Source organism: Tachyglossus aculeatus, chromosome 22 (genome assembly GCF_015852505.1).
Source record: "Tachyglossus aculeatus isolate mTacAcu1 chromosome 22, mTacAcu1.pri, whole genome shotgun sequence".
Lineage (NCBI taxonomy): Eukaryota > Metazoa > Chordata > Mammalia > Monotremata > Tachyglossidae > Tachyglossus > Tachyglossus aculeatus.
This window is the reverse complement of record NC_052087.1, coordinates 40,061,982-40,077,120: the sequence shown is the minus strand read 5'-3', so window position 1 is coordinate 40,077,120 and position 15,139 is coordinate 40,061,982. Positions and strand designations below refer to the sequence as shown.

The following is a 15,139-nucleotide window of genomic DNA, read 5'->3' as shown; positions in this document are numbered from 1 at the left end:
CTAAGTGCTGGGGGGGGGGCGGTACAAGGTGATCAGGTTGTCCCACGGGGGGCTCACAGGGTTCTCCCCATTTTACAGGTGAGGGAACTGAGGCCCGGAGAAGTCAATTCAATTCAATTCAATCGTATTTATTGAGCGCTTACTGTGTGCAGAGCTCTGTACTAAGCGCTTGGGAAGTACAAATGGGCAACGTATAGAGATGACTTGCCCAAAGACACACAGCTGACAGCTAGTCCCTTCTAGACTGTGAGCCCACTGTTGGGTAGGGACTGTCTCTATATGTTGCCAACTTGTACTTCCCAAACGCTCAGTACAGTGCTCTGCACACAGTAAGTGCTCAATAAATACGATTGAATGAATGAGTGAATGAACTGGTGGAGGCAGGATTTGAACCCATGACCTCTGACTCCAAAGCCCGGGCTCTTTCCACTGAGCCACGCTGCTTCTCGATGTGCATCTAGCTTTATTTCTATTTATTCTGATGACTTGACACCTGTCCACATGTTTTGTCTTGTCGTCTGTCTCCCCCTTCTAGACTGTGAGCCCGTTGTTGGGTAGGAACCGTCTCTATATGTTGCCAACTTGTACTTTCCAAGCGCTTAATACAGTGCTCTGCACACAGTAGGCGCTCAATAAATACGATTGAATGAATGAATGAATGCCTCCCTCCCTGACTCTGGGCTTGGGAGCTCACTTTTTCTTTTATTATGGATTTGTTAAGCGCTTACTATGTGCCAAGCCCTGTACTAAACGGAGGAGTAGATACAAGCTAATCATGTTGGACACGGTCCCTGTCCCACATGAGTCTCACAGAATTAATTCCCATTTTCAGATGAGCAGCTGAGGCCCAGAGAAATGAAGTGACTTGCCCAAGGTCACACAGCAGAGAAGTGGCGGAGCCGGGATTAGAACCCAGGTCTTTCTGTCTTCTAGACCCGCGCTCTAGCCCCTAGACCATGACGCTTCTCTTTTTTCAGAGGTCATTTCTGGGGTGTTTTTTTGTTTTGCTTTGTGTTATGGTATACGTTAAACGCTTACTATGGGCCAGGCACTGTACTAAGCGCTGGGGGAGAAGCAGTAGTGGCTAGAACACAGGCCTGGGAGTCCGAAGGTCATGGGTTCTAATCCCGGCTCCGCCACTTATCAGCTGTGTGATTTTGGGCAAGTCACTTTACTTCTCTGTGCCTCACTTACCTCATCTGTGAAATGGGGATGAAGACTGTGAGCCCCATGTGGGACAACCTGATCACCTTGTAGCCTCCCCAGCGCTTAGAACAGTGCTTTGCACATAGTAAGCACTTAATAAATGCCATTATTATTATTATTATTATTATCCTCAGCATTCCCTCTTCTGTGAGATGGGGGCCGAGACTGTGAGCCCCACGTGGGACAGGGGACTGTGTCCAACCCAACTTGCCTGTATGCACCCCAGCGCTTAGTACAGTGCCAGGCATATAGTAAGTGCTTAACAAATACCCTAATTATTCGATTCTGGCAACTCTCACAGTCCAGGGTCCCGCGGAAAAACCCCCACCCACAGCAGTGCCTCCCTGGGAAATCCACACAGACTCTGACAGGGGCTAAATTTAGCCTGGTTTAGCGGATCAGAACCTCTTTTTTATGGCATTTATTAAGCGCTTACTATGTGCAAAGCACTGTTCTAAGCGCTGGGGAGTTAACAAGGTGATCAGGTTGTCCCACGGGGGGCTCACAATCTTCACCCCCATTTTACAGATGAGGGAACTGAGGCCCAGAGAAGTAAAGTGACTTGCCCAAAATCACACAGCTGATGAGTGGCGGAGCCGAGATTAGAACCCATGACCTTCAGACTCCAAAGCCCAGGCTCTTTCCACTGAGCCCCTTTTCATTCAAATGTATCTCTGAAGCCCTTACTGTGTGCAGAGCACTGTACTAAGCGCTTAGTACTAAGCACCTGTACTAAGCGCTCTTTTCCCTGTGTTTGTGCTGCAGCAGACAGATGTGCAGGTGGAAGTGTTTGTCTGAATAGAGCAGGAGGCCCCGGTCCCCACCCGAGCACCCCATTCCTTCTCCTTAGAAGCAGCGTGGCTCAGTGGAAAGAGCCCGGGCTTGGGAGTCGGAGGTTGTGGGTTCTAATCCCGCCCCCGCCACTTGTCAGCTGGGTGACTTTGGGCAAGTCGCTTCACTTCTCTGGGCCTCAGTTACCTCATCTGTAAAATGCAGAGAAGCAGTGTGGCTCAGTGGAAAAGAGCCCGAGCTTTGGAGTCAGAGGTCATGGGTTCAAATCCCGGCTCTGCCAACTGTCAGCCGGGCGACTTTGGGCAAGTCACTTCACTTCTCTGGGCCTCAGTTACCTCATCTGTAAAATGGGGATTAAGACTGTGAGTCCCCCGAGGGACAACCTGATCGCCTTGTAACCTCCCCTGCACTTAGAACAGTGCTTTGCACATAGTAACTGCCATTATTATTATTATTATTAAAATGGGGATTAAGACTGTGAGCCCTACATGGGACACCCCGATTCCCCAGCGCTTAGAACAGTGCTTCGCACACAGTAAGCGCTTAACAAATGCCACCATTATTATTGTGAGGACACTGACGTCCTTCCTGAGGAATGGGGAACGGGGCAGACATTTCCTGGACAGCTGAAACTCGGATCACTGGAATTGAAATCTGATTTCCAAGTTGGTTGTCCCGGTGGCAGCCGACGGGTGATGAAGAGTAGGAGAGAGGGTCATGCTAAGGGATAGTCTTGCAGGGGTGAACTGAATGTCCGACGGTCTAAAGGACAGCATGCATTTTCTGGCCATCCAGGAAGCCCTCATGGAGGAATACGCCATAGCAGCGCAGGTGTGGAAACTCAGCACTTGCGACCTCTGTGAAATTGCCCGAAACAGTGTGCTCCAGAGCGGACTCTCCCATAAGGTAAGCCCGGGCTGCCGGAAGAGACGACGGCTGCTCTTTTGGGGGGCAGCTGTGGCCTTGGGTGGTCTCACCCACGATACAGTTGTGGGGCACAGAGATGGGCTTCTTGGGTCAGGGTTGGGGCAGAGAAGCAGCATGGCCTAGTGGAAAAATATATAATATATATAATATAATTATATTATACAATCATAATATAATTATAATATAATATAAACTATACTATTATATTAAATTATTCTTATATCATATCATATAATATGATATGATATACTATAATATGATACACTATAATATAATTAATATTAATTACTTATTATAACAATATAATCATTATTAATTAATATCATATTATAGTATATCATATCATATTATATAATAATATATATGGTATGCTATAATATGATATACTGTAATTATAGTATATCATATTATAGCATATCATATTATAGTATATCATATATTATATTATATTAAGTATATCATACATTATATTATATTAATTATATTATAAATATATATTATATGTGATATTATATATGTAATATATGTTCGTACATATTTATTACTCTATTTATTTATTTTACTTGTACATATCTATTCTATTTATTTTATTTTGTTAGTATGTTTGGTTTTGGTCTCTGTCTCCCCCTTCTAGACTGTGAGCCCACTGTTGGGTAGGGACCGTCTCTATATGTTGCCAACTTGTACTTCCCAAGCACTTAGTACAGTGCCCTGCACACAGGAAGTGCTCAATAAATACGATTGATTGATTGATTGAAAAAAGCTTGGGCCTGGGGAGTAAGAGGACAGGGTTCTAATCCCGGTTCTGCCACCTACCTGCTGCGTGACCTTGGGCAAGTCGCTTGACTTCTCTGTGCCTCAGTTCTCTCATCTGCTAAATGGGGATTCAACACCCATGCTCCCTCCTACTTTGAATGTGAACCCCACTGTGGGACCTGATTATCTTGTATCTACCCCAGTGCGTAGTATAGTGTTTGGCACACAGTAATCAATCAATCAATCAATCGTATTTATTGAGCGCTTACTGTGTGCAGAGCACTGTACTAAGTGCTTGGAAAGTACAATTCGGCAACAGATAGAGACAATCCCTACCCAACAACGGGCTCACGGTCTAGAAGGGGGAGGCAGACAACAAAACAAAACAGGTAGACAGGCATCAATACCATCAAAATAAATAGAATTATAGATATAGACACATCATTAATAGAATAATAAATATGTATAAAAATACACAAGTGCTGTGGGGTTGGAGAGCAGAGTTGAGTGTCCTGCCCAGACTCTTGCTGAGGTTCATTCATTCATTCATTCAATCATATTTATTGAGCACTTACTGTGTGCAGAGCACTGTACTAAGCGCTTGGGAAGTACAAGTTATGTCACATGTGATTTTGCTGTACAAGTGGGAAAGGCTCTGGGACTGAGAGCTAACTAATAATAATAATAATAATAATAATAATAATAATAATAATAATAATAATGATAGTGGTATTTGTTGAGCATTTACCAGGTGCCAAGCACTGGGGTGGATAGAAGCAAATCAGGTGGGACCAATCCCTGTCCCACATGGGGCTCACACGCTTAAGAGCAACGGGCTTTGGAGTCAGAGGTCATGGGTTCAAATCCCGGCTCCGCCAATTGTCAGCTGTGTGACTTTGGGCAAGTCACTTCACTTCTCTGGGCCTCAGTTACCTCATCTGTAAAATGGGGATTAAAACTGTGAGCCCCCCTGTGGGACAATCTGATCACCTTGTCACCTCCCCAGCGCTTAGAACAGTGCTTTGCACATAGTAAGCGCTTAACAAATACCATCATTATTATTATTATTATTATTTTACAGATGAGGTAACTGAGGCCCAGAGAAGTCTTGTCCAAAGTCACAACAGACAAGTTCTGGAGCCGGGAATAGAATCCAGGTCCTTCTCACTCCCAGGCCCGTTTTCTATCCACTAGGCCACACTCCTTCTCTGCTTTGACTCTGAGTTTGTTGTTTACAGGAGAAGCAGAAGTTCTTGGGGCTGAATTACTACAAAGAAGGACCAGAGGGAAACAATATCCGAAAGACCAACGTCGCTCAGATCCGCATGGCTTTCCGATACGAGACCTTATGCAACGAGCTCAGCTTCCTGTCGGATGCGATGAAATCCGAAGAGATTACGGCTCTGTTGAAATAGGCGCCGCGGCCGGGGTGGCCCTCTCGCTCCTGAATGCCAATTTGGACGGGTCTGTTCGGTTCCACCGAGTCGCCGGGGGCAGACGGCGGCCAGGACGTGACTGCTTTGAAGGGAACAGAAACTCGTCCTTGCAAAGAGGAGATGGCCCCATCTGGGGGCCCCTTCCCCCCCGTCCCCCTCGGCCCGTGGGCCACGGTCCCCTGAGGTCTGGCTACCAAATCAGGCCCCGGTTGGGGTTGGGAAAGCCACCCGGGGCTCGGTAGCTCCGATCTCGGGTGTGGCTCCATCCCGCTTGTCCCTCCCGGTGTCCTTGTGACCACCGAGGTACCTTGTGGGGCTACTAACAGTTGGCCCTGGACTCCTTGACTCTCCGGGGAGACTGGCGGTAACGATGGTGCTCACCGGGCTCCAGCCCACCTCTTCCACCGGTCACCATACCGATCATACTGTGCGCCCACTGTGTGCAGAGCACTGTACTAGGCGCTCGGGAGAGTACGACAAAACGGAGTCCGCACACCCCCTGCCCACAACGATCCCTTCCTTGACAGGGCGAGAGAGTCCCCAGCCGTGGGCTTTGGCTCAATCCTAGAAGCATTTGGGGGTTTTGTAATCGGCTAAGATTTAGCATCCGGCGAATTGGGTTTATTTTGGAAGAGAAACTGCCGTGGCGCACCCGACCAGAACTATATTTTTTTGTCCAATACCTGTATAAATTTTCAGGGTTTCTAGAGAGCTCAGCCTTTATCTGTGAAAAACCAAAGTCTCTGCCTTCCATTAGTGTAGGTCTCCCCACGCCTTCTTCCTCTGGGATTCGTTTTAGAGGCTTCTGGATACGGATATGCAGAGGGCCCTGAATAGGGTAGATTTATAGAGACATATTCAAATGCTGGGATAAGCCATTTTGGATTACTGTAAAGCCTACAAAGCCTATTTTGGGGTACGAAGCCAGTAGCTAGAATTTAGCTCTTCCTATCTTGTGATTTCAGCCACTCCCTGTCAGCCCAGGGCCCTAGAAATTCAGTGCTCAGATCCCCAAGGCAGAAGGGAGACAGTTTTACACATTTGGGGAGGCACTGTTTTCTTATCAAAGCCCCTCAGACTTGCATACATTTGCACTAACGTCGATTCAGTGTACAATGGGTCACTTTAAGTATCCGGCCAAGCACACTCGCTTTTTTTAAAGAATTAAAAACATTCTGCGATTCTGTTTTGGGGGAAACAATTGTTCTGTTTCAGGAGTTGGGCCCATCTCTCCCCTTGTCAGTCCTCCTGGGAGAGCCGGAGGTGCCTTGGGAGAAGGAGCCCTTCTCTTGGTGGTAATAATAATAATAATGATGGTATAGCCTTCTCTTGGTAATAATAATGATGGTATTTGTTAGGCGCTATGTGCCAAGCACTGTTCTAAACGCTGGGGTAGATATAAAGTAATCAGGTTGTCCCATGTGGGACTCACGCTTCTTTGTTGGTCTCTGTACAGCTCCCTGGTCTCCTTCCAAAGTGCCTTGCTCCCAGGCAGTAAAATGGGAGAACCAGGCTCATCTTTTATAATAATAATAATAATAATAATGATGGTATTTGTCAAGTGCCTACTACGTGCAGAGCACTGTTCTAAGCACTGGGGAGGATACAAGGTGATCAGGTTGTCCCACGTGGGGCTCACAGTCTTCATCCCCATTTTACAGATGAGGGAACTGAGGCACTGAGAAGTGACTTGCCCAAGCTGATAAGTGGCGGAGCCGGGATTAGAACCCATGACCTCTGATTTCCAAGCCCGGGCTTTTTCCGCTGAGCCACGCCGCTTCTGGTTTTATATTCTACCTCTGTGGCAAGAAGGTGGGGCCAGGGTACAGACTGGGGGACAACAGTGGAAAGAGCACAGGCCTGGAAGTGACTTGTCTGCTTTGTGACCTTGGGCAGGCCGTTTAACTTTTCTTGGCCTCAGTGCCCTCATCTGCAAAATGCAGATGATACCACTTATGTTGCCAACTTGTACTTCCCAAGCGCTTAGTACAGTGCTCTGCACACAGTAAGCGCTCAATAAATACAATTCAATGAATGAATGAATACCTGTTCTCTCACCTTAGACTGTGAGCCCCATGTGAGACCGTGTTATCCTAACAAATATGCCAGTTATTATCTTCTAACTACCCCGGTGCTTAATACATCATCATCATCATCATCAATCGTATTTATTGAGCGCTTACTGTGTGCAGAGCACTGTACTAAGCGCTTGGGAAGTACAAGTTGGCAACATATAGAGACAGTCCCTACCCAACAGTGGGCTCACAGTCTAAAAGGGGAGACAGAGAACAAAACCAAACATACTAACAAAATAAAATAAATAGAATAGATGACAGTGCTTGATACATCATCATCATAATGGTATTTGTTAAGTGCTTACTATGTGCAATGCACTGTTCTAAGCACTGGGGAGGATACAATAATAATAATAATGGCATTTATTAAGCGCTTACTATGTGCAAAGCACTGTTCATCAGGTTGTCCCACTTGCGGCTCACAGTCTTAATTCCCATTTTACAGATGAGGGAACTGAGGCCCAGAGAAGTGAAGTGACTTGCCCAAAGTCACGCAGCTGACAAGTGGCGGAGCCGGGATTTGAATCCACGACCTCTGACTCCCACTGAGCCACGCTGCTTCTCTGATCACTGAAGAATAACAGCCGCTGAGAAGTGGCTCCGCCACTTGTCAACTGTGTGACTTTGGGCAAGTCATTTCATTCATTTATTCGATCATATTTATTGAGCGCTTACTGTGTGCAGAGCACTGTGTGAATAATAATGATGGTATTTGTTAAACACTTACTATGTGCCAAGCACTGTTCTAAGCACTGGGGGAAATACAAGGTAATCAGGTTGTCCCAAGTGGGGCTCACAGTTTAATCCCCATTTTACAGATGAGGGGACTGAGGCACAGAGAAGTTAAGTGACTTGCCTAAAGTCACACAGCTGACAATACTAAGCGCTTGTGAAGTACAAATCGGCAACATATAGAGATGGTTCCTACCCAACAATGGGCTCACAGTCTAGAAGGGGGAGACAGACAACAAAACAAAACAAGTAAAAAGGTGTCAATACCATCAGAATAAATAGAATTATAGCTACATTCATTCATTCAATCGTATTTATAGAGCGCTGTGTGCACAGCACTGTACTAAGCGCTTGGGAAGTACTACACAGCTATAATTCATTTAATTTCATTTAATTTCTCTATGCCCCAGTTACCTCATTTGTAAAATAAGGATTAATAATACTAATAATAATGATGGCATTTATTGAGCGCTTATTATGTGCAAAGCACTGTTCTAAGCACCGGGGAGGTTACAAGCTGATCAGGTTGTCCCTCGGGGGGCTCACAGTCTTCATCCCCATTTTACAGATGAGGGAACTGAGGCCCAGAGAAGTGAAGTGACTTGCCCAAAGTCACACAGCTGACAAGCGGCGGAGCCTGGATTTGAACCCATGACCACTGACTCCAAAGCCCGGGCTCTTTCCACAGAGCCACGCTGTAGAATGAGGATTAACCCTGTGAGTCCCACGTGGGACCAACTGATTACCTTGTCATCAGAACAGTGCTTGGCACATAGTAAGCGCTTAACAAATACTATCATTCTTAAATACCACGATTTATTTCCCCACTGTTGGGTAGGGACTGTCTCTATATGTTGCCAACTTGTACTTCCCAAGCGCTTAGTACAGTGCTCTGCACACAGTAAGCGCTCTATAAATACGATTGATTGATTGATTGATTTCATTTTACAGTAGAAGCTAAGACAGATACTCCAACTTTATTCGACTCAGAGCCCAGATGTGGCTTAGGTCCTTCAAGAAAAAGCTTGCCCCTTGCCCACCAATTTTTTTTTCTTTTATGGTATTTGTTAAATGCCTACCGTGTGCCAAGCAATGTATTAAATGCTGAGGTAGGTACAAGTCAGTCAGGTTGGACACAGTCCGTATCCCACGTGGGTCTCACCGTCTTAATCCTCATTCTACAGATGAGGTAACTGAGGCCCACTTGGATATTCACTCCTCCCTCGGCACCACAACACTTGTGTACGTGCGCATCTGTAATTTATTTTAAAAAGTGCAATGGCTCACTCAAAAATCACCCAGCAGACAAGTGACAGGGCTGGGATTAGCTCCCAAGCCCGTGCTCTATCCACCAGGCTGTGCTGCTTCTCCAATTCAGGAAAAAAGAGGTAAATTGCTCACACGTGAAGTTCATTTTGCCTTTAATTTCCAAACACTTGATCCACAACGAGGGTGTGAGTTTGTGCCCAGGGAGCGGATTCGGCTCTTCTGGATTTCCTCTTTTCTAAGTGCTTACTCTGTGTCTGTTTTTGGTGCCATTTAACTCTTCTGATACGCATCTCCACTTCCTGACATGAATTTGACTTTGCTTTTAATTTCCAAACACTTGATCCACAACGGGGGTGTGAGTTTGTGCCCAGGGAGAGGATTCGGCTTTTCTGGATTTCCTCTTTTCTAAGTGCTTTCTCTGTGTCTGTTTCTGGTGCCATTTAACTCTTCTGATACGCATCTCCACTTCCTGACATGAAGTTGACTTTGCTTTTAATTTCCAAACACTTGATCCACAACGGGGGTGTGAGTTTGTGCCCAGGGAGCGGATTCAGCTCTTCTGGATTTCCTCTTTTCCAAGTGCTTTCTCTGTGTCTGCTTCTGGTGCCATTTAACTCTTCTGATACGTGTCTCCACTTCCTGACGTGAAGTTGACTTTGCTTTTAATTTCCAAACACTTGATCCACGACGGGGGTGTGAGGTTGTGCCCAGGGAGCGGATTCAGCTCTTCTGGATTTCCTCTTTTCTAAGTGCTTTCTCTGTGTCTGCTTCTGGTGCCATTTAACTCTTCTGATACGTGTCTCCACTTCCTGACGTGAAGTTGACTTTGCTTTTAATTTCCAAACACTTGATCCACGACGGGGGTGTGAGTTTGTGCCCAGGGAGCGGATTTGGCTCTTCTGGATTTCCTCTTTTCTAAGTGCTTTCTCTGTGTCTGTCTTTGGTGCCATTTAACTCTTCTGATACGTGTCTCCACTTCCTGACAATTACAAATGAGAAGCAGCGTGGCTCAGTGGAAAGAGCCCGGGGTTTGGAGTCAGAGCCCATGGGTTCAAATCCCCGCTCTGCCAATTGTCAGCTGGGAGACTTTGGGCAAGTCACTTAACTTCTCTGGGCTTCATCTGTAAAATAGGGATGAAGAATGTGAGCCCCCCGTGGGACAACCTCCCCAGTGCTTAGACCAGTGCTTTGCTCACAGTCAGAGCTTAATAAATGCCATCATTATTATTATTAAATTGTTCTCAGGGCAGGTTCTTCACCTACGCAACGTGGATTGTTTTATCACGTTCCCAAGGTCCGATAGCACTTGCCCATTTCAACTAGTCTTTGTGCATCGCCACCGTGCAACCTTTTTTTCAAGATCACCCGCCTTCTCCTTGTCCTCTGTCTGTAATTTGTGAACAACCATACATCTAGAACTGTTTTATCTTCCGTGATGTTCTCGTCATTTAAGCAGAGCTGAAAGCACTTTTCTGGGTCGATAGGACTTTTACCTGCCTCGTTCTTTGACCTCTTTATCATGTTTGTCTTTCATGTGTTTTCTGGAGATGGCTGAAGAGGAATTGTGCTTGAATAACTGTCTAAGTACTATGTGTAAATGGATTAAAAGGAATGCACCAATGCGGACGCAGCTCCGGTGACTTCGCGCATAAAGTGCTCCCGCGTTAAGCTTGGGAATGGAGAAAACCCAAGGTAGCAAGTAGGGAGGGTACATGGATGTTTGAAGAAATCAATCAATCTTATTTATTGCGTGTCTGTGCACAGCACTGAACTAAACACTCGGGAGAGTACAATATAACAGATTTTTTTTGGTATTTGTTAAGCGCTTACTATGTGCAAAGCACTTTTCTAAGCACTGGGGAGGTTACGAGGTGATCAGGTTGTCCCACGGGGGTGCTCACAGTTTAATCCCCATTTTACAGATGAGGTAATTGAGGCACAGAGAAGTGAAGTGACTTGCCCAAAGTCACGCAGCTGACAGTTGGTGGAGCTGGGATTTGAACCCACGACCTCTGACTCCAAAGCCCGAGCTCTTTCCACTGAGCCTCGCTGCTTCTCCGGTAGATTTGGTAGACATGCTCTGTTTTTACAATCTAGAGATGACCTAGATGCCCAGGGTGAGCGCCCTGTGATTGAGCTCAACCCAAAGATAGTCTAGGGGTCATGGGTTCGAATCCCAGCTCCGCCAATTGTCAGCTGTGTGACTTTGGGCAAGTCACTTAACTTCTCTGTGCCTCAGTGACCTCATCTGTAAAATGGGGATTAAGACTGTGAGGCCCCCTGTGGGACAACCTGATCTCCTTGTAACCTCCCAAGCGCTTAGAACAGTGCTTTGCACATAGTAAGCGCTTAATAAATGCCATCATTATTACTATTAAAACCATTCAACTACTTAGTGAAGAGAATGTCCAATATCTCAGATTTTAACTTATGTAGAGGAAAAATCAGATTCTCAACCTCTGTCAAAACTTTTTGAATTTTCAAAAGCCTCTTTCATCACAAATCGCATTTTTGACCTTGTCTGCATTAATGATAATAATAATAATAATGATGGCATTTGTTAAGTGCTTACTATGTGCAAAGCACTGTTCTAAGCGCTAGGGAGGATACAAGGTGATCAGGTTGTCCCACGTGGGGCTCACAGTTTTCATCCCCATTTTACAGATGAGGGAACTGAGGCACAGAGAAGTTGAGTGACTTGGCCGAAGTCACACAGCTGACAATTGGAGGAGCTGAGATTAGAACCCATGACCTCTGACTCCCAAGCCTGTGCTCTTCCCACTGAGCCACGCTGCTTTTCTAATCAATATCTCTAATCAATCAATGGGACTTATTGAGCACCTGGGTGCATAGCACTGTACTAAACGCTTGGGAGAGTACCATACAATGGAGGTGGTAGACGGGTCCCCTGCCCACAAAAAAAAAAAGGAACTTTTTACAAGCTTACTATGTGCCAAGTTCTGTTCTAAGCACTGGGGTCGATACAAGGTAATCAGGTTGGACACAGTCCCTGTCCCACATGGGGCTCGCACTCTTAATCCCCATTTTACAGATGAGAGAACTGAGACACATTCATTCATTCATTCAATTGTATTTATTGAGCGCTGTGTGCAGAGCACTGTACTAAGCGCTTGGGAAGTACAAGTTGGCAACATCTAGAGACGGTCCCTACCCAACAGTGGGCTCACAGTCTAGAAGGGGGAGACACAGAGAAGTGAAGTGATTCAGCAGCGTGGCTTAATGGAAAGAGCTCAGGCTTGGGAGTCAGAGGTCATGGGTTCTAATCCCAACTCCGCCGCTTGTCAGCTGTGTGACCTTGGGCAAGTCACTTAACTTCTCTGGGCCTCAGTGACCTCATCTGTAAAATGGGGATGAAGACTGTGAGCCCCACGTGGGACAACCTGATTACCTTGTACCTACCCCAGCGCTTAGAACAGTGCTGGGCACATAGTAAGCGCTTAACAAATACCAACATTATTATTATTATTAGCCGAAGGTCACACTGCGGGTATGTGGCCGAGGTGGGATTAGAACCCATGACCTTAAATTCACTAAGCCATGCTATAAGAGTACAGGTCTAGGAGTCAAAGAGAAGCAGCGTGGCTCAATGGAAAGAGCCCAGGCTTTGGAGTCAGAGGTCACGGGTTCAAATCCCAGCTCCGCCAATTGTCAGCTGTGTGACTCTGGGCAAGTCTCTTCACTTCTCTGTGCCTCAGTTCCCTCATCTGTAAAATGGGGATTAAGACTGTGAGCCCCCCGTGGGACAACCTGATCACCTTGTCACCTCCCCAGCGCTTAGAGCAGTGCTTTGCACATAGTAAGCACTTAATAAATGCCATTATTATTATTATTAAAGGTCTGTGTTCTAATTCCAACTCTGCCACTGCCTGCTGGGGGGACCCTGGGCCATGAACTTAGTCTGAAGGCTACATAATCTTCATTAATTTCAAGATTATTGGACTATATAAATGAAGGCCCCAGCTGGCTTTCTGGATACCGAACAGAGCATTGAGTGTCACCACGGAGCTGGTGGGAAGTAATCTTCAAGGAATCTTCCTCTGGGATTTACCTGTGAGGTAATCATAGGTTAGCAGAGAAGCAATGTTGCTTAGTGGATAGAACACGGGTTTGGAAGTCAGAAGGACCTGGGTTCTAATCCTGACCCTGCCACATGTCTGCTGTGTGACCTGGGGCAAGTCACTTCACTCCTCTGGGCCTCAGTCACCTCATTTTAAAAATGGATTATTATCAATAATAATAATGGCATTTATTAAGCGCTTACTATGTGCAAAGCACTGTTCTAAGCGCTGAGGAGGTTACAAGGTAATCAGGTTGTCCCATGTGGGACTCACAGTCTTAATCCCCATTTTACATATGAGGGAACTGAGGCACAGAGAAGTGAAGTGACTTGCCCAAAGTCACACAGCTGACAATTGGCGGAGCCAGGATTTGAACCCATGACCTCTGACTCTAAAGCCCGGGCTCTTCCCACTGAGCCACGCTGCTTCTCCGATTGAAAGTGTGAGCCCCATGTGGGACAGAGACTTTGTCAAACCTGATTAACTTGTATCTTTTAGACTGTGAGCCCACTGTTGGGTAGGGACTGTCTCTATATGTTGCCAACTTGTACTTCCCAAGCGCTTAGTACAGTGCTCTGCACACAGTAAGCGCTCAATAAATACGATTGATTGATTGATTGTATCTACCCAAGTGCTTAGAACAGCGCTTGGCACATAATAAGGGCTTAACAAGTACCATTATTATTATTACTATTATTATTAATCCTTTGGATTCCCTTGGATACTTTCCTTTGTGGCTTCATTATGGAGGGTTACCTCAGAAGAAGCTTCTCAGTTCAGACGAGCATTTCACAATAATAATAATAGCACTTATTAAGCGCTTACTGTGTGCCAAGCACTGTTCTAAGCGCTGGGGAGGTTACAAGGTAATCAGGGTGTCCCACTGGGGGCTCACAGTCTTAATCCCCATTTTACAGATGAGGGAACTGAGGCACAGAGAAGTTAAGTGACTTGCCCAAAGTCACACAGCTGACAATTGGTGGAGCCAGAATTTGAACCCATGACCTCTGACTCCAAAGTCCGGGCTCTTTCCACTGAGCCACGCTGAATAAGGACTGTGATGAACCCAACTATTCCTCCTGCTCAAACTCCACTCCAGCCGACGGTGGTGTCCGCTCCCACGGGCAACTATCCACCTGGGAATTGGGCACATACCAATGAATTCATTCAACTTTACTGAATTTTAAGGAGAAGCAGTGTTGCCTACCGGAAAGAGCACGGGTCTGGGATTCAGAGGTCCTGTGTTCTAATCCGAGCTCCTGCTGGGTGACCCTGGGCGAGTCACTTCACTTCTCCTTGGCTCGGTTACCTCATCTGTAAAATGGGAATTAAATTCATTCATTCATTCATTCAATTGTATTTATTGAGCGCTTACTGTGTGCAGAGCACTGTACTAAGCGCTTGGGAAGTACAAGTTGGCAACATATAGAGACAGTCCCTACCCAACAGTGGGCTCACAGTCTAGAAGGGGGAGACAGAACAAAACATATTAACAAAATAAAATAGAATAAATATGTACAAATAAAATAGAAATAGAAATCCGACTGTGACTGTGAGCCCCATATGGGACAGACTGTTTCTAACCTTGTAGCTACCTCAGTGCTTAGAACGGTACCTGGCACAAAGTGTTTAACAAGTACCACAATCAAAATTATTATTATTAGCCAGGAGTGAGGACTACCTCCGAATACCACTCGATTTCCAACCGTCCCAGGAATGGAAAAGTTTGAAAATCGCCCACCACTCCACCCGACTCAGTAAGACGGTTATAGCTACCCAGGGGTTGAGACAATAACTTCAGCTGCCATTACTTTTCAAAATGCATTTATTGCACAATCCATCAATTGCTCCTAAACATAAAACAGAT

General features: G+C 45.9%; 1 protein-coding gene across 1 annotated transcript in view; it reads left to right on the top strand.

The window, feature by feature from the left end:
- AMPD3 (adenosine monophosphate deaminase 3) overlaps nt 1–6,451 on the top strand; it is a 121,950-nt gene extending 115,499 nt beyond the window's left edge. Inside the window, exons 14-15 of the mRNA XM_038765039.1 lie at nt 2,794–2,904; nt 4,920–6,451. Of these exons, the coding sequence (XP_038620967.1) occupies nt 2,794–2,904; nt 4,920–5,096 (288 nt within the window). The 3' untranslated portion in view covers nt 5,097–6,451. The remainder of the gene's footprint in view (nt 1–2,793; nt 2,905–4,919) is intronic.
- The last annotated feature ends 8,688 nt before the right edge of the window (nt 6,452–15,139 follow it).